This window comes from Pseudochaenichthys georgianus, chromosome 12, assembly GCF_902827115.2.
Source record: "Pseudochaenichthys georgianus chromosome 12, fPseGeo1.2, whole genome shotgun sequence".
NCBI classification, from domain to species: Eukaryota; Metazoa; Chordata; class Actinopteri; order Perciformes; family Channichthyidae; genus Pseudochaenichthys; species Pseudochaenichthys georgianus.
This window is the reverse complement of record NC_047514.1, coordinates 12,344,672-12,365,084: the sequence shown is the minus strand read 5'-3', so window position 1 is coordinate 12,365,084 and position 20,413 is coordinate 12,344,672. Positions and strand designations below refer to the sequence as shown.

Sequence of the window (20,413 nt, the reverse complement as noted above, 5' to 3'; positions counted from 1 at the left end):
ACGACTAGGTATCCATGCCTCACATCTAACTACATACATGATGATGTTTTATGCATATCTGATGTTCCACTTCTGCTCATTTGGTCTCTGGACCGTAAGGACTCTCAACAACATCTGCTATCCTGTCTCCCCCCCACCCCCCCACACATATACACACCTACAGTTTACATAATTCAATCTAAATAGAACAAAAAACAAATTGACTGCTTCAGTGTAAACATCTCATGTAAATACTAGTTACCTGGATGTAATTCTGGATCTATGAGTACATATAATAGCCCTCTCTCACAGGCCCTATTGGTTTACTCCATCCTGAGGCAGATCAGGTTATAACATAGCATGCATGCCTTATAGAATAGCGGCACAACCGTCTGCTCCCTTTTTAGCACAGCAAAGGCGGGAGGGGCCAGCTGGGCATGCAGTTATAGAGAGCATGTGTTCTTAGAATGAATGTTACATACTAATATTACTATTATTACTATAATGTATATGCTTTGACTTATAATTGGCTTTGCTATTGGTAAACCCCTGAGGCTAATGATGTGATGTGCTCCCAGCTGGGACACAATCCGTGCATATCGCAGCCAAGACCCAGCTGCTGACAGGCCAGGCCACTGAAAACTGCTCGCCTGAGAGTCCCAGAGCCAAGTAAAGTGTGTAAATCACTATCAAATGGTTGCTACACACACTTCACACCAAGCATGAGTGAGACATACATCCAAGCATCATATCCCTGTAGACGTTGTTTCAAGAGGCCATTCGCGACGGCTCTGTACCATTAAAGGTCACCTATTATGCAAAATCCACTTTTTCCTGCCTTTTATTCATAAACATGTGTCCCCTCTGTGTAAAGAGATTCTGACATTTTCAGGAAAAACGATTTGCTCACTTTTTGTCCTGATCCATTTATATAAAAACCTGTCTGAAAATGAGCTGATCAGACTTTGGCCACTTTATGATATCATAACGATTCTTTTGGGTTGTGTAACCATTAGCCAATAACCAACCAAGGTAACACCCGCCCAACCATGGGCGCGGGAAGGGGGGTGCTGAGGGCGCTGCAGCACCCCTGTCTGAATTATTATTTCAGACAGACCGATTGTGGCTACTGCCTAAGATCGAATGCTGTGGTTTTATTAAATGTGCCATCTGCTAGGACTGTCTTAGGGAAGACAGCTTTTAGATGCGCAGCTCCTGTCTTGGAATAGTCTGCAAATTAAATGGAAATTGAACAATCTGGTGCCACTAAATGTTTTTAAAGCTCGGTTGGATGCTACTCAATCGGAAGCTATTGGTACCTGTTTATGTGGATAATTATGTAAATGATGCTGTATGATGTCCTTTTGTTGTTCTATTTATGTTTTTATGTTACATGTGGAACTACTTCGGCAGGTCTCCCTTGCCGAAAGAGCCGGCTCTTCTTGGTGAGCCAAATGATCTGGCTCACCAAGAAGAGCCGGAATTCCCATCATGAGAACAATGACTTCTTCTGGGAGGATTTATAAAAGCAGCTGGAATCCCTTAAGTTGCTATTGGATAAAAAAAGTTAGGAAACGCCCCTATAGGAAACGCCCCTATAGGATCCGCCCCTATATGACCCGCCTCCTTGCTGCGGTCTGCAGCCAGACCCATCTCCAATATTTGACTCCCCACTGTGTTGTGAGCAAATTTATGGAAGCAAACAAGAGACAGAAGTATTCGAATTTTATTAGACACCGAATTTATAGCATTGAAAATAATTACTTTGAAAATCATGTATCTGAATGTTTTTGTATGTGAAATAAAAATGTAAAAATTCAAGTGAAAAAAATTAGAATGTTCAAATTCAGATCCCAAAAATTCAAGTGAAAAAAATTCGACGTCAAAAAATTCGGTGTATAAAATTCGATGTCCAAAATTGCGATGCAGCATCATCCGGGCTACTCAGACAGGAAAACCAATCGAGCCCTAATGCAATCAAACCGACTTCTGGCCTATCAGAGCACGGCTTTGTCAGTCATGTGATCACAACAACCCGGGAGAAAAATGACGGAGAACAGCAGGGCTCGCCGCTCGGGTAAGTAGTCAGTTTGTGCTCTTTATTTTACAAGCAGTGAGGGCTCGACAGCATTTGTATCTTACATTAGCTAGCTAAATGAGTGAAGTAGCCTTGTGCCTTGCTGTTAGCAAGCTCCGTAGTTATCATTAATTGAAGTGAATCACAACGTTACTGTGTCCTTTTGTGTGTGTGTGTGTGTGTGTGTGGGGGGGGGGGGTGACGGTTTGCAAAGTAACGTAACGATCACTTCGGTTAGATAAGTCAAGTAGACACTATAGACACTACACTATACGAAATACTCTCTTGCAAAAGCCCTGCATTTAAACATGTTAATGTTACTTTAGTAAAAGTATGCTAGTATAATTAGGAAAGTGTTGTTAAAGTCGACACAAGTTATACTATTATATAATTTGTTTTATTGTTATTACCGATGCACGAGTTGACTTAACTGTTGTAGTTGGAGCTCATTTCGAACAATGAGCTAACTAATGATTACTTTCATAATGGTTTAATGTGCTGACTATTTTCTACATTAATAGATGAAGGTCTGGTTTGTTCAAACTCTCAAAATAGTAGGACATGCTGTCATAATTACCCAGAGTCCGAAGTGACACCTTTACAATGTTAAAGCTGTCAGATAAATGTAGTGATGTAAAACTAAAATATTCAAGATAGTGTAGTGGAAAAGAGAATGTTTGAAAAAATGTTTACTAAAACAAAATCTCTTGTTTTGGACTGACAGTAATGATTCAAGAAATAGTAGATAAATAAATACACACACATCTGATTTGTTGTGGATGCAACACAACAAATGGTGCTCTTACCTGTGATGCCTCCTCCAAACATTATAACCAGACTATCATTCAAACTATAAGTAACAGTTCTGTACTTGACTTTAGACAAACAATTCAAAAGACAAAATCAACACAATTTATTGAAAGACCAATCTTTATTTTACAGTGCCTCTCCTTTTGTTTGTATTATTAAACCCTGTCAATCTAAAACAACTGAGCAACTCAACAGTTAACTTTATATTTCTTATTGTCTAAAGCATCTATTACACTATTTGTTCCCCTCTCATATTCACAGGATGGATGATTAGAGACTTTGGGGGAGACCTCAGCTTTATGAACGTCCTGTCTGTTGGTTTGGCCAGAGAGGGCTGAGGGTCTTTCCCTGCGAGGAGGACCAGGGGGGTATACTACGAAGCAGGATTTTCGCTTAGCCGGCAAAATTCAGGGAAAACTCTGGGTTTCCGGTCCTACGAAGCTGGTTCTCTTTTTAGCAGGCTAGATCTCCATGGTAACTTATGATTAGTGGCTAACCTGGTCGGGACCAGGTTAGGTTGCAGGCTAAGAGCTCAACTCAGTGAAAGCACTGCCTGCTGACCAATCAGAGCTCAGTGTGCGGAGTTTAAAGCGATCAAGTCATATTACAGGAGAAAGGAAATACAGAAAAGCTGCCGTTGCAGGAAAGACGGCCGGCAAAAATCACCGACTGTGTGAACGTGAACATGAATAGAATATCACCTCCATCTTCAGAGCAATCTGACTGTTATAACATTAACGTTAAGAAAGCTTACTTAAATATCTGCCACAACATAAGTAACCGGATCAGAGTACATTAAGTACAGTCCGCGGCATATCACTTCATAATGTATCATATATCTCCTTATCTGAGTCAGCTGAGCCGTATCTGGCCGTGCAACACTCACAGTGTCACGTACTGGATGCAGAAGTATTATTTTAAGCAACACATTAAGTTGAGGAAACACTCGAGACAAATGTAATTAAAGTCAGATCGTGTCTTAGACGGGCCGTGATATCATAAACCTGTTAATGTACGCATTCAAACACTTGTTCTGTTCCCAGCTGTGTTCACCTTGCAGCTGCAGCTCTGAGGCTTTGATCCTGATCAAGTGTTTAAGTCATGGATGTTTAAAGTTTAACTTCTTCATATGTCTAATATTATAGTTGACTTTTCATTCAGGAAGTATGATGCTGCGCTGTCAGTATGCTTCTCCATGTTTGTGATTGGTCTAATGCTCCAAATACCACCCCTTTCATGTGAACGCGCACCTAACTAGATAGGACACGGCTGGTTTGAGCGATTCACTTGATGACCAGAGTCGTAGTACCGTTTAGCGAGAGCGCGTATGTTTTGGATTAGGCCAACCGGCTAACTCAAACATATCCAGGTAAGGTTGAACCAGCTTCGTAGTACAGGCCCCCGGCCTGAGGGAGGAGGACCTGCACCAGCTGCACCGACAGAACTTAGCCCATGCTGGGCATAGCTGTTACCACCTGCACAGGCCTAGCCTGTCACTTTATTTGACAAAATGTGTTTACTTAATCAATTAACAGATTAACATTTAGTGTAACTTATGTATATTATTTCATTTTTATTTAAAAAAAATTGTGATGGTTCATGCTTGATAACTTTTAGTTCACATTTCAATAAATTGTATTTGCATTTGCACTCCTTTTGTCCGTTATTCTTACTGAAAATGTTAAGTTACACATTCACATCTGACTGAAGATTGGCACCATTTATTTGGGTATATCCAGTCTCTGATAGTGTTACGTTATTATGAGAGTGCTCCGTTTGATTCTGAAATTGTATATATTTATATAAATATATACATAGGCTATGTGTGTGTATATGTCCGCATCTGTAGCCTGTTATTGTCTCATGACACCGCACTGTGAATGAATCAAAGTAAATATAGAAGTGGTCATGAACACATCTGTCCATCAGACAGCGGCTGCTGCCTCCTGTCATCATTAATGGACGTCTCTTTAAAATGACCGCTCAGAGGAGAGAAGTTCTCATTTCTCTAACCGCCTGCTGCTTCCCCTCCTCTCTCTTCGGTTCTCCTCCTCTCTCCTCGGTGCTCCTCCGCTTGCATCTCCTGTGGGCGGGACTAAGTCTCGAGGAGGGCAATTAGTGAAATGAGAACGGGCCTAAGTGTCTCTTAGTGAATGTCCTGTACTGCTCTTAAATCTCATCATATCAGCTTCTCCTTTCCCTCTTGGATGTTCTTCTGGACCCTCAGAGAAAGAGAACATGGTGAAGCAGTCCTGTCTCTCAGGCGTGTCCTTTCCTAACAGAAATATCAAAACACATATTATTGCAGAGCAAGTGTGTTATTTAAGAAAGAGGTGTGTTTGTTTGTTCAGGGGCTATAAATATAATGATTTTTTTATTTTAATGTGTTTTTTAAATCCAACAGTGTATTACAAAAATAATCAGATTATGAATAAACCGTTCTAAATTCATCAACATTGAAATAAATGTATTATTAAAATAATATTTAACTGTTATCAAAACTTAGTGCAACTGTAGAAGCTTGCTCTGTTTGGTTGTCTCACTGAAAGAATCACTTTTAACATGTTGTTTTACAGTCAGTATGCAGAGACAAAGGGTCATAGTTCTCACTATGTTCAATAATTTTTCCTTAAATACATTGAAATGTGAAAGTTGAACAAAAAAGTGATGTTGCTTGGTAAAATGTACCTTTTTCTAAGAAAGTACACTCAACATCACTGATGTGCAGGTGGTCTAGTATTTAGTCATGTGTAATGGCATGTCTATCAGTGTATTAGAGTCATTACTTTATGCATTCTTTGTAAAGTATGAAAAAGGTGTACCTTGGAATCGGTGGTGAAGTTCTCTGCTGCTAGGAGTCCAGATCTGTCTCTCCTCCTCTGGTCCAGCCTATCTGGATCACCTTAAGGACACTTTGAACAAACAGATGTAAAGTTACATGCGTGGGTTACAGACTTCTTTACATACAAACTACTTTTTATCTTCTTTTAAAAACAGGTCATAATCTTATTGTTATACTTAAGAAATTGCTGGATATCACAGTCCTTATACTGTATCAGTTTGATTGAGTATTATTGTGTATGTCCTTTTTATTTTACTGTTACTTTGGAGTTTTTCATGAGTCAGTCAAATTAATTTGTTTTCATATGCCATATTCATATGTATCACACACGTAAGGGTAAGACACAAACCTATTGAACAAATGCAATGGATAAGCTTAATTTTCACTGAAGTCACAGATAACGTCATATCTAATACTTAAACAAATAATTTCCTTGTCACTAAAGCATTGACTACGCTATTCATCATCCTTAAATGCAGGCATTAAGTTACATGTTCTGTTCTACAGCCACGATGAGGCTGTTTCTCAAGTGTGAGGATAATACAATTAAAAGAGGCATTGGTAATAATAATATTAAAAACAACAATGTTTGTGTCGTTCGTCGGATAGGCGGTTAGCTGCAATAAATAACTCCAGTTCAACAAACCATATTACAATATCTAAGGGAGCGTTATTTCTGGACCATCTTGAAATGTGACGCTCATATTTTAAAGATACACACATTTCATTGTGAGGTTGATTTAATATACACTAAGCCTCTCTTCAACAATACGTTGACGTTAGCTAGTCTATTGTATGCTATAGTAGAGCATAGCGAATTTAAACGAACCTTAACAATGCATACAGTAACCTAACTATCTAACGTACAAGGATGACCTTATTTTAGCAACCTCGCACAGAAGCCTTTTGGTATACAGTAGCATCCCACTTAATGTTATACACTCAGGGATGCTACGCATTGCATCGTTAGCACAGATGGAGCTACGATTGCTCAAATGCTAACCCAACTCTAAACATTCATTAACGTTAGCTTAATAAAAACACCAGTAACATAACATAAGTACTTTATGTACTTTATGCAGGGTTGACTTACCCAAGAAACTGCATTCACGGTCGGTCTATTTTAACCGCAGATAAATCCTATATTTGCATGACGAATAGTCCACCAGGAGCCAACACAACAAACACGGCCGAGTTCAAGTAGTGTTCTCCTCATGAGCTGAGCCGCTGTAGCATCACGGAGCCAATGGAGCTAACGGAGCTAGCAGTGAGACAGAGGAGCCAGGAGAAGCAGCCCTGTTGTCATGAAGGGGGAATCTAACTATATACAGAATATGTTTTTGTGGATCCAGGCTATAAACATGTTCATTTTCTGATGTTAAGTTGGACATTTTAACATAGGGTCTACGAGAATTGCTCCCATATGCATCCATCGCCTACAGTTTGCAGCATTGAGCTTCACAGCACTGTCCCCCAGAAGTCGGGTTGATTGCATTCGGGCTCGATTGCTTATCCTGTCTGAGTAGCCCGAATGATGCTGCATCGCAATTTTTGACGTCGAATTTTATACACCGAATTTTTTTACATCAATTTTAAACACCGAAATATTTGACTTCGAATTTTTTTCACTTGAATTTTTGGGATCTGAATTTGAACATTTTTATTTCACATAGGTAAATTCGGAGCAAAAAACATTCAGATACATGATTTTCAAAGTAATTATTTTCAATGCTATAAATTCGGTGTCTGATCAAATTCAAATACTTATGTCTCTTGTTTGCTTCCATACATATTGCACGCTCCCTTTAGCACACTTTGTGCTTTCCATAGTATGGGGAGGGGTCAACACAGGAAATACAGCTGCACTCCCACTGCTGCTCACGTTTTCTGACAGCTACTGAACTGCAGCTCCTCAGTCACACGTTGAAACGCTGTCTATCTGCACAAGTATTCGGACATTTTCCAAGACTGCAAATCCCGTTTTTCCGCAAACTGTTTGTATCGTATTTACCGGGGACGGTCGGTAAAAGGGAGAACCGAGTGTAAGTGGAAACAACAGCCTTTATATTAGATGGAAAGTGTTCTCGACAACAAAATTACTTTATGACTGAACGTGCATGTTTGTAAGGCTGTTTTGAATTCCATGCTTGTGGCGTGAGAGATCACAGTGCCACGTTAGCTTGCTGTTCAGGCTTTTGTTGTTGTTGTGGACATAGCGTTTACATGTAGTGCATATAGTATATTCAATGGGTTTTCTGTTATGCACTTGTGTGTGCTAACGTGCTAGTGTTTATCCTCAAGTTGTGCACAGGCTATATAACTTTACAGTGCGTAAAAAGCGCAGGACGTAGCGGTTGTCAATGCAACAACGCTGTTTATCTCAAGCAGCCACTGTGAAGTGTGTTGGGATTTGTTTTCCTTTTGTTTTTAAAAACCGTTTTGCTATTAGACTTTGCACAAGTAAGACAGAACAAATAAGGAATGAGCTTTTGCGCATAGACGGATAAAGTCCACAGTTGACTTAGCTAAAACCTGTTTCTCTTCATATTGAAGACCGGTGTAATCCATCTAGTTCTCACCAAGTTCACAAACCAGCTAAGCAGTTATTAGTGTGGAGGAGAGGGCATTTAACTTAGCAGTATTTTTACAACACTGTAATTGATTAACCGTGTTGTTTAATTCAAAGCTTAATATAATTGTATTTGATAAAGTAGCTCTGTGAACCTTAAAGTCCACAAAGAATATTATAGAGTCTTTGCTGCCTGGAATAACATTATCTCAAACCACCTGTTTAACTATTGTGCATTATATCAAAGCACCTGTTTTACAAGTAAATGGTTTTACTTGTACACACTAAGTACACACTATTTGCATATGTATATTTAATAACTATAAATAAGTTACATATTATGCAACCATAACATGCTGATTTAGGATATGCATGTGTGTAATGTCATCACTTATTTGTATATATAACATAATAATTCCAGGCAGGGAAATTATCTATGATTTCATACACAAATACACACAAAACATACACAATGTAAAAACACATACAATCACATAAAACAGAACAAATATCTCTCAATTCTTACAACAAGTACTGCAATCAAATCCCTGCTGTATATTCTACGCTCCCTTATGTAATTGTACTGTTGTTTGTTGCCCACTCTAAATGAATTTGGGATAAAATGACCTTTTGTTATTCTTTTCTCTTTGGCAGGAGCATTCTAGAGCGTCACCCTGAGGGGAGCAACCTGTAAATGAAGTTTCATCACAAAACAATATGATTCTAATACATAAAGATTATTTCGAGAACAAATGAAGACATTTGCTGCAGCTATATGATTGGGTCTTGCGATGACAATTTAGTGTGCCCATTCCTTAATCACTGAATCCATTCATCAATCTAGATCCAAGGGTTGTAACACGCTTATCTTTTATGTAACCATGAAGTTCACACATGTTTTACTGTAAAACTGTTATGAAACAGGTCATAGGATATACAGATGATAAAATACTTGACTTTGACCTTAACAACACTGCAGCCTCACACCTTGTTACTCTCCCTTTAGGTCCCTTGACTGACCACAGGGGCCATGGCCTTCCTTGGGAGCGCAGTTCGGAGGGTGGTCTCTGCAGTGCAGCCCCCTCTCTCTCCATTGAGCCGGACAACAGCTCGATCTTACAGCTCAGAGCCCACCTTGGAAAAAAGTGTTCCCTATGAGAAGACACTCAAACAAGAGGTCGGCAAGTCCTCTGGACCAACAAAGCCTTTACCCAAGTAAGCTCAGGGGATAAATAGATAGATTAATCATAATATAATTAATCATTTCTATTGTTCTTCAAGTATACTTCTTATTCAATTTTTACTTCATGGTGGGATGATTAGGCATTAGGAATACGCACATATGAGGGTTTGTGCAATTGATCAATACATAGGACCAGTTGATGTAAGAATAATAGTCATGGTGGCCTCCACATGGCCTGAACAGATCTCATGTCTGAAAATGTAGATCGTTTCTGCAACTTTTAAACTTTTCTTTTAAAATTCAGGCAAGAAAACTACAATTTTAAAGCATAAATCTATATTTTTGGAAATGTTTTTATTTGCTTATTTTTGCAAGACATGACTAGAAGATCGATAACACTGTTGAGTATGAAACTACAGCCATTAGCCAGTTAGCTAAGTGTTAAGACTAGAAGAGGAGTAAACAGGCTAGTGTGGCAAAGTTCCACATAAAACAAGCCGCTGTTTTTACATGTTTTTTCCTTGTTATTTTAAAGGTGCATCTAGGAAGACTTTGCTACCTCCAGGCTAATTATTTCCTCCCGTTTCAGGTCTTTATGCTTACAGTAGCTGAACTAATCAGATTCTTGCTAACTCTTAACATAACAGACAATGTTTTACCCCCAGAAACTTTTCCTCAGCTAAAATGACCTTAAGGTTTGTCACTTGGTTTGATTCAGTGAGTGGTGTGGCTGGCATTGTCCTCGTCCCACTTTTAAAGTCATGTTTTCAGCTCACCTGTAGTTTCCTGCCACCTGCTACAGGTCAGCAGAAGCAGTGGTGATCGGAGGAGGCAGTCTGGGCTGTCAGACCATCTACCACCTAGCTAAGATGGGGATGACCAACGTAGTTCTGCTGGAGAGAGACAGACTGACTTCTGGCACCACCTGGCACACTGCAGGTAACACACTAAGTTCACTGTTACTGTTTAAACCAGTCACTCTTACTCTATACTCGACTCAGAGTATATTTACTCTCCTTACGTCAAGTGCTTAAAGTTGTATGTTCAACTGCAAACTGTACACACATCTTTCTGTCTCTGCTTACTAGGCCTGCTGTGGCAGCTCCGTCCCAGTGATGTTGAGGTGGAGCTCTTAGCCCACACCAGAAATGTGATCAGCAAAGACCTGGAGGAGGAGACGGGCCTCCACACGGGCTGGATCGAGAACGGAGGACTCTTCATTGCCTCCAACAAACAAAGGCTGGACGAGTACAAGCGCCTCATGTCGGTATGTAGTGAGATTGCTTGTTTTTCTGGCCACTAATTTGAAAATGCTAAGCTTAGAGGTAAAATATTTAGGGCTGAATAAGCAGAGGTGTAAAAAGTACCCAGATCTTGTACTTGAGTAAAAGTAGGAGTACCAGCGTTTAAGAATACTCTGTTACAAGTAAAAGTCCTGCAATCAAAATGTTACTCAAGTAAAAGTACAAAAGTATGTGCATCCAAATATGCTTAAAGTACCAAAAGTAAAAGTACTCATTATGCAGATTAGCCCATTTCAGAATAATGTATATTATATGTTTTGATTATAATTATTGATGCATTAAAGTGTTCTCAAAGCTGGTAGAGGTACAGCTAGTTTTAATGACTTTGTATACTGCAGGGCAGCGTGTGAATTTACTCCAGGTGGAACTAAAGTCTTATTAAAGTGTTATATGTTATATTTCACGTTATATATCCAAATCTGCAAAGTAACTAAAGGTATTCAATAAATGTAGTGGAGTACTGTAAAAGTACACGATTTATTGTAGTGAGGTCGAAGTACAAACTAGCATAGTATTGAAATACTCAAGTAAGTAGCTCAACATTTACTTGAGTAAATGTACTTAGTTACTTCCCACCTCTGAGAATTCGTATAACTTGTGTAACTGGTTTTCATTTGAAACAGCATTTGAAGTACTGCATTATAACTTACCCTCCATGAAGTATTGCATTCAGAACAAAAATTATAATATCACATGAATAAAGAAAATGCAGTTTGCTCACTTAAAGGTGGGGTAGGTAAGTTTCAGAAACCGGCTCGAGATACACTTTTTGTTATATTCCATGGAATGCTCTTAACATCCTGATAGCAATGAATATATTAAGTGCTTTGACAAAAAATCCATTAAAAAATGTCATCTGTAGAAGCTGTAATACTGTAAAAAGTACAACCAATCCGTTTAGCCGGCCCGGCTTGGATTGGATGGCCTACCTGCCTGTCAGCCTTCCATCGGGGCACAAACTTATCTCGTGCCCTCATTGGTCATGTGCGCGTTCGGGTGTGTTGGAGGAGGGGCTCTGTAAGGAAGTGGCAGATTTTCTCCGGTTGTGTATTTTCAAATTCTAGCGATCTCGAGCCGGTTTCTCAAACTTACCTACCCCACCTTTAACTTTTTTTCAAGTTGGCAATCAATTATCTGAATATTGCTTTGCACAAAGAAGCCATGGTAAGAGATAATATCATTAATGGTCTGCTGAATTTACAACACACTCATACATAAGAGCAGGCATAAGGCTGTGTTTACCCTGATTGTGTGTGTGTGTTTGAGGTTCAAAGTTCACTGGAAACTTCACCTAACCATTGCATGGTGTGAAACAAGGAAAAAGCAGCACACATGTTTTAGATCAACAATCTAATTAATCTCATGCTACTAGTTACTGTAACTCCTCCACCATATGCCTCTGGAAATGTTATGCAATATGTTCGAATATTATGTAAAATAAACGTGATTAAACTGATCATCTCTTAAAAGGAAAATTCATGAACCATGCCTTGTCCCCTCGTTTCTAGCTGGGTAAAGTTTATGGTATCGAGTCCCATGTTCTGTCACCGGCGGAGACCAAGGACTTGTACCCTCTGATGAACGTTGATGATCTGTATGGAACCCTGTATGTACCTAAAGATGGCACCATGGACCCAGCAGGCACCTGCACCACCCTGTCCAGAGCGGCCACTGCCAGGGGGGCCACGGTAATGGGCCCTGTTTATAATGCTGTGTACACAAGTTCTATTCATTGATAAATATCTGTATACTAAAGTAGTGATGGGAATTACGGCTCTTTGAAGGGAGCCGTATCTTATGGCTCCGTTCCTTTCCGAGAGCCGTTCAAAAGAGCCGTTTTGTTTTTTAAGGGGACGGGGTTAATAGGTTTATCTGCGAAATAATCACCAAGATAATGATTGACTGTATTGCCAGAAATCTACTTTTACTCACAGAAAAGGTATAACTTGCTACATGTCTCAGCCAGCCAAACTACTACTCAAGCAGCACGCGTTATGTCATCATACACTGAACAAAAATATAAACGCAACACTTTTGTTTTTGCTCCCATTTTTCATGAGATGAACTCAAAGATCTAAAATATTTTCTATATAAACAAAATAACCATTTATCTCAAATATTGTTCACAAATCGGAAAAAATCTGTGATAATGAGCACTTCTCCTTTGCCGAGATAATCTATCCCACCTCACAGGTGTGGAATATCAAGATGCTGATTAGACAGCATGATTATTGCACAGGTGTGCCTTAGGCTGGCCACAATAAAAGGCCACTCTGAAACGTGCATTTTTGCTTTATTGGGGGGGTCTGGGGGGGTCTGAAAACCAGTCAGTATCTGGTGTGAGGGGTAGGATTAGGGTTAGGGGTATGGTTAGGGTTAGAGTAATGTTGTGAATCCAGTGGCCTGTGTTCGTCGTCCATAACATACGCCTGTCCATACCATAACCCCACCACCACCATGGGCCACTCGATTCACAACATTACCCTAACCCGGTCCCTACCCCTACCCCTCACACCAGATACTGACTGGTTTTCGGACCCCCCCCAGACCCCCCCAATAAAGCAAAACTGCACATTTCAGAGTGGCCTTTTATTGTGGCCAGCCTAAGGCACACCTGTGCAATAATCATGCTGTCTAATCAGCATCTTGATATGCCACACCTGTGAGGTGGGATGGATTATCTCGGCAAAGGAGAAGTGCTCACTATCACAGATATTTTCAGATTTGTGAACAATATTTGAGAGAAATGGTTATTTTGTGTATATAGAAAATGTTTTAGATCTTTGAGTTCATCTCATGAAAAATGGGAGCAAAAACAAAAGTGTTGCGTTTATATTTTTGTTCAGTGTATATGGCAAATTTGCATTCAGGAAAGCAAGTTCCTTTTAAAGGCGAGTGGATTTATGGCAGGCAGACTCGGTTCCCTTCGTTCGTACCAAAGAGCCGTTCAAAAGAATCGGATCGTTCGCGAACGTCTCATCACTATACTAAAGGGAATGTTACTATTTGTAAGTGCAGTCTAGTCAAACAAATTAGATATTCTTTGTAAATTGTAGCAGGATTTGAGTTTCAGTTAACTTTTGCATACTTTTATGCATGTTTTACATCATGGTAATTGTTCATATTAGGTAAATCCCACTAATCTCTCTGCAAATAGCTTGATGATAAATGCTAGAAATAATAATAATTTAATGAGGTGTAACTTTTCTGTTTGGGACATATCTTTGTCAAAGTTGGTAAAGAATTCTACTTTAGTTCAGCCCGTCTACCTGCCACTCCCGTTTAGCAATCTTTTTTCTATTATAGCACCCTTATCTGAACACGAGAGAGCAGTGTAGAAAGCCATGCCACAACCTTTTGTACAGCTAAACATGTATTGCTCTTTGAACATATTACGTCTTGAATTGCAATGCGTAAATGTAACGAAACACTGTTTTAAACTAATAATAGAGTACAAAATGTAGGTTTAGGCTTTATGTTTACATGTGCATTAGTTAGAGGCAAGCCTTTTAGTGATGAGATTCTAACTTTAAGCTTAAAGGGAGCTACTTGTGGGTACTTCACAATGATAACGCAAACTGCACAGCCTTCCAGGAAACCTCAGATCACATGTACTTTCAGATAACTACTACATGTGTGTATAGCATTTTAAAAGTATTTTACAACCTACAATACTGTAGTAGTTCTAACCTGTAAGACACGGTGATAATATGAAGCGGACTATGGCAAAATGGAGAAGAGTGATTGATTCAGTAAATTGAACCCCTGTCGCTGTAACTGCAACATTGGATAACATAGAATAGAATTGGGAGGGGTGAAACCCTCTTTAATGGTCACACATGCAGAGCACACAGTGACATTTGTTCTCTGCATTTAACCCATCCTAGTACCAGGAGTCTAGTACTAGGAGCAGTGGGCAGCTATTGGACAGCGCCATACGTGAATATACGTAGATATTAAAGGGCTCTAATATTAATGTTTCATACAGAAAGTCTCTACACTACAAACAGGGCTTGGTGCAAATCGGATGTATTCATTATCTTTATTGTTTTTCTTTACATCAGGTGATTGAGAACTGCTCTGTGAGTGGTATCCAAGTGCGGACTGATGACCTCGGTGTTAAGAGGGTGAAGGCAGTGGAGACCCCTCATGGGACCATTGAGACATCTTGTGTGGTAAACTGTGCAGGTGAGAATCTGACGCCTAACTATTCATCCAAACTAAAGATTAAAAGCTTTTTGGTTTTATTTGACATGTAAATTAAACATTTGTATGTGTTAATCTACATTTAAAGGGGGCTTTTTCTATTACATGTTTTCTCTCTGTGTGTTATATGCAGGTGTGTGGGCCCCCAAGCTGGGAGAGATGGCTGGAGTAAAGGTTCCTCTTGTTGCGATGCATCATGCCTATGTGGTGACAGAGAGAATTGAAGGCATACAGGTAGGTTCATGATGTACTGTATTATAGTAAGAATAAAACAACCATTAGCACAATGTTCTTTGACAAAAAACTTGTTCCACATAAAGTGGGACCACAAAGTTCAGCAAGTCTGTATTTATGCTTCCTGTGTTTGTTTACTTTTATTTAAACTTAGAATCTTCAAAGTGGGTTTTATTGTTGTTTATATGTTCGGGTGTATTTCCGTCACCCGTCATATCCGTCTACTCACCTCCCTCTACTCACCTCCCTCTGCTCCCAGCGCTCTGCTGCCACACACCGGCCGTCTGCGGAACTGCAGCCGGAGGAACTCGGTACAGTTTGTTATGTGTGTGTACTTGTGCACATAAATAATGTTTCTAATTATTTACAATTAAAATATATATATATTCTGCGTTACTTTAGCCAACACTTTTATAAGGCCACGAGATTAGATAATTACGAAATGTGTAGATAGAATACATATCTTTCAGGTTGTTATTTTGTCATTGTTTAATGTTTTATTTACCTTTTAGTATTTTTATATAGTATCTGAACTTTGGAGAGGAGTTGGGAGACACACGACACATCAAATCACATCTACAGATCAAGACGAAGCGAATGGATGTACTCCTAGCGTGAACATGTTTGTGAAAACGTGTGCAAAGTCTCCGAAAATCCTAAAAATAAGCTCATATTTGAATTCCCCATAAAAAACACATCATTCAGTAAAAACAAGGCCCCACTGATCATCTGCTCCCTGATCTCTCTGCGAATTGAAAGTACTTATTGCCGGAGATCGCATGCTGTGGTTTTATTAAATGTGCCAAGTGCTAGGACTGTCTTATGGAAGAAAGCTTTTAGATGTGCAGCTCCACTAACATGGAACAGTCTGCAAAAAGAATGGAAAATTACCAAGCTAGTACCACTACATGTTTTTAAAACTTGGTTGGATGCTACACAATCAGATGCTGTTGGTACCTGTACATGTGGATAGATATGTTGTTCATGTTTGTATGTCTTCTTGTGGAACCTACTGCTGCAGGTCTCCCTTGAAAAAGACATCATTGATATCAATGGGATTTTACCTGGATAAATAAAGGTATTGAATTGAATGTCCAATGAAAACATATCCAAGTGTAACAAACATCCAGTATTAACCTTACTGTTTTTTACTAACAGTAACCAACTAATAATTTTCATAAAGTGCATATTTATTCCAAACTCACAATATATATATATATATATATATATATATATATATATATATATATATATATATATGTAATAAAACAATGCACAATGGTACACAGTATCCAAACTCTTTAGGCACTGGTCAGAGACATTCAAGTAAAGCAGATACTGAATCCAATACTGGTAAAAACGTTGCAGAGATCAAATGTGTCCTTGTCTGAACGGAGAAACCTAATTTTTAAAACAACATTTTCAGTGTGTGATTTGAAAGATAAGTTCTGATCAATAATAAAACCTAGATATGTGTATGTAGTGACCCTTTCAATGTAAATGTCAGTCCCTTGAACAGTACAAATGTTGGGGAGAAAAGAAGTTAACTTTTTGCCATTTGAGAATATCATGAGTTTGGAGTTGTCTGCATTTAATACTAACTTGAGTTGAGATAAATGGGATGGAATAACATCAAAGGCAAAACATAAACAACAGAACAACATATCTATCCACATGTACAGGTGCCAACAGCATCTGATTGTGTAGCATCCAACCGAGCTTTAAAAACATGTAGTGGTACTAGCTTGGTAATTTTCCATTCTTTTTGCAGACTGTTCCATGTTAGTGGAGCTGCACATCTAAAAGCTTTCTTCCATAAGACAGTCCTAGCACTTGGCACATTTAATAAAACCACAGCATGCGATCTCCGGCAATAAGTACTTTCAATTCGCAGAGAGATCAGGGAGCAGATGATCAGTGGGGCCTTGTTTTTACTGAATGATGTGTTTTTTTATGGGGAATTCAAATATGAGCTTATTATTAGGATTTTCGGAGACTTTGCACACGTTTTCACAAACATGTTCACGCTAGGAGTACTTCCATTCGCTTCGTCTTGATCTGTAGATGTGATTTGATGTGTCGTGTGTCTCCCAACTCCTCTCCAAAGTTCAGATACTATATAAAAATACTAAAAGGTAAATAAAACATTAAACAATGACAAAATAACAACCTGAAAGATATGTATTCTATCTACACATTTCGTAATTATCTAATCTCGTGGCCTTATAAAAGTGTTGGCTAAAGTAACGCAGAATATATATATATTTTAATTGTAAATAATTAGAAACATTATTTATGTGCACAAGTACACACACATAACAAGCTGTACCGAGTTCCTCCGGCTACAGTTCCGCAGACGGCCGGTGTGTGGCAGCAGAGCGCTTGGAGCAGAGGGAGGTGAGTAGACGGATATGACGGATCACAGATGCGACGGAAATACACCCGAACACATCTGGGCTGAAGTCGAATAGTCCATTTAGCTTAGGAACCTTCCTAAAGGAGTGAAATGACCCGGAAGTCCCTCAGTGGCAGCCATGATAAGTGCCGTTCGAATTCTCTAGAATGATGAGAATGAAAGGAAAGGAGGTTTCAAACTTCCTTTATAACCTCCTTTAGCTTAGGAACCACTGGACTCCCCTAACCGACAGGAGAAGCGAAAATGCTGCCCCACAATGCCTTGCAGCCGCAGCATTTGCCGTCACTCAACAGTCGGCCGTTCACGGAAACAACCGATTATGACCGAGAAATTATATCATGAAAGTTACGGTGCTTATTAAGCTTTTTAAAACATAGGTGGTAAGTTGCCAAAGTGCTTTGTTTTGAACGTTCATCAGTATTATACTCAAAAAGAGAAATATGAACGTTAGTTTTCACTGAAATTATCAAATAAAGTCAACATTTTAGTCTTTACTGAGCTGTGTGGGGTTTGTTCAACTTTTAAAAGATGTTTGAATGGTGATATACACAGTGATAGATGTTAAGGACTAACGTTTATAATAAATACATCTGTATTGATTTTAAGATCTTTAGTTTATACAATCATACGTATTGGGATCATTGGTATTAATGTGGACCGGAGGGAGAGGGTGACGAGCATAAATTTCACTTACCTTTTTTATTTCAATTCCAACTTTGGTCATGAAGAATATGTTTCTCTGTTGTCCACGTTCATAAAGCATAAAGCAACAGCATCAGAGCACGGTGCAGAGTCTCTAGATGAGTTTACAGTAGTCCCTCGTTCTTATTAAACATCCATGTTGTAGTCCGCTGTATAGAAAACTGTAGTTTCCATAGTTTCCCCACAGCAGCAGACGCACACAATGACGTCCGCTGGCGCATCTAAAACACGTCGGATAGTGAAAGTGCATTCTGATTATCTAAAGCACTGCACTCTCTTCTCCTAAGTCCTTTTGAATTCTCCTATCCACTATCCCTTAACCCCGTGACGTTTCACTCAGAGGTCAAGGAATGGACCATAGGGTTAGAATTTAGGAGCTGATTTTTAAACTATCCGACTGCAGCCCTGGTACTGACACCGGAACACCTTCTTCTGTCTGTATCATGTCAGTATGACCTGCAGGGGGCACTGTGACCTAATAGGTTTACACCTGTAATGGTACAGGATGCTTTTAGTGAGTGCTGGAATGAGATGTGTGTGTTTCTATGAGAGGGAAAAGGATAGTGTCTTGTTTGTGTACTTTAATGCTGAAAACACTTGCCTTGGGGAGGCAGATATACATGATCCACTGTACCCCTGATTGTTGATCTAGTGCATGTTAGTTTTAGTTAGTACACACACACACACACACACACACACACACACACACACACACACACACACACACACACACACACACACACACACACACACACACACACACACACACACACACACACACACACACACACACACACACACACACACACACAACTGTGCTCATCCTCTAGAGGCAGTGGTTTTAGGGGGGCTGTCAGAGCTTCTCTGTGTTATGTAGTTTAAGAGCAGCTTAACCAGCATTACTGCTACATCATGTACACACAGACATCAGCCCACACACACAGAATGACACACTCACACACCATGCCCTGCCGTCAGAGAATCTGTTCTCATCGGGGTGTCCAACTTGTCAGGTCAAGCATCTCTGCCGACCACATATCTGTGTGTGACTAGATGAGTTACTGTGGAGGGTTTAAATGTATGTTTTTATCTGTGTGAGTGCATGAAGGACAGTATATTGATCACAACAAGCTGCCTGACTGTAAGCAGCGCTAAAGAGAGGGAAGCAGTTTGGATATTATTACATGTAGAGCTCTCTTTTTAAATGTCAGCTTGGTATTTTGTTTTTGTACCGAGAGAGCCAATTGACTTTAGATTAACAAGCACTCGTGACAAGATACAAAACCAAAGGGTACAACATACTTAAAGTGTACCAATTCATTAGACACTTCTACAAGAATATGTATTCAGTCTGGAGGAGGATGAATGCTTCCCCCTTTTGAAAGAGGATTTCATGGTGTGTCAGTATCTGCCATAAAGAAACTCTATGGTTTGTTTAGGCATGTCATTGTATATGGCACTGAGGCTGTTAAGCATGTTTACGGTTGTTATGTTGCATATTTTATATACATTCTGTATGTCTCTGAAAAGTACCAAAAATACTAGAAATCCTCAGAGAATTTGGTAAACAGCATGGTAATTATCTTTTTCATTTCAGCAGATTTTTTGTTTCGGTTTCCTTGTGATAAGCAGTTATGTTGAAATTAGTAGTCCAATTAGTTTGTTGGTTGACATAAAGTCATCCAAGAATTTTGGTTCCAATTTTACTATAATTGTAATCCATTACCTGGAAGGATATGCTGTTTTTGTTTTACAGTTTTAGCTGCTATAAAACTAAATATTGAATTTCTTAGATTCTGAAATAATCCCCCTCTTGTTCATGCATGAATCTTCCCATCATATTGTCATTACATCAGAATATGAATAGATTAATCCATGTTTTAAATGTTTTCAACTTTATCTTTGCTCTGTGCAGAACATGCCAAATGTCAGGGACCATGATGCATCAGTGTACCTGCGCCTCCAAGGTGACGCCCTTTCTGTGGGTGGTTATGAACAGAACCCCGTCTTCTGGGATGAGGTGAGCTTGCATATTATTTCAAATGTTAACCGTATTATATCAATAGCTTTGAAACTTCATATTGACTGTCT

At 39.3% G+C, this 20,413-nt stretch overlaps 1 protein-coding gene and 1 long non-coding RNA gene across 2 annotated transcripts in view; one reads left to right on the top strand and one right to left on the bottom strand.

Moving 5' to 3' along the window:
• Positions 1–5,006: 5,006 nt before the first annotated feature.
• LOC117455736 (uncharacterized) lies at positions 5,007–7,138 on the bottom strand. Its single transcript, XR_004553165.2, has 3 exons — positions 6,802–7,138; positions 5,689–5,778; positions 5,007–5,141 (listed from the first exon to the last, which is right to left on the bottom strand). It is a non-coding gene; the product is annotated as an uncharacterized lncRNA (long non-coding RNA).
• Positions 7,139–7,593: 455 nt separating this feature from the next.
• sardh (sarcosine dehydrogenase) overlaps positions 7,594–20,413 on the top strand; it is a 55,255-nt gene continuing 42,435 nt past the window's right edge. The window contains exons 1-8 of the mRNA XM_034096272.2: positions 7,594–7,750; positions 9,284–9,492; positions 10,263–10,399; positions 10,549–10,727; positions 12,273–12,452; positions 14,829–14,952; positions 15,104–15,204; positions 20,238–20,342. Coding sequence (XP_033952163.1) covers positions 9,308–9,492; positions 10,263–10,399; positions 10,549–10,727; positions 12,273–12,452; positions 14,829–14,952; positions 15,104–15,204; positions 20,238–20,342 — 1,011 coding nt within the window. The 5' untranslated portion in view covers positions 7,594–7,750; positions 9,284–9,307. The remainder of the gene's footprint in view (positions 7,751–9,283; positions 9,493–10,262; positions 10,400–10,548; positions 10,728–12,272; positions 12,453–14,828; positions 14,953–15,103; positions 15,205–20,237; positions 20,343–20,413) is intronic.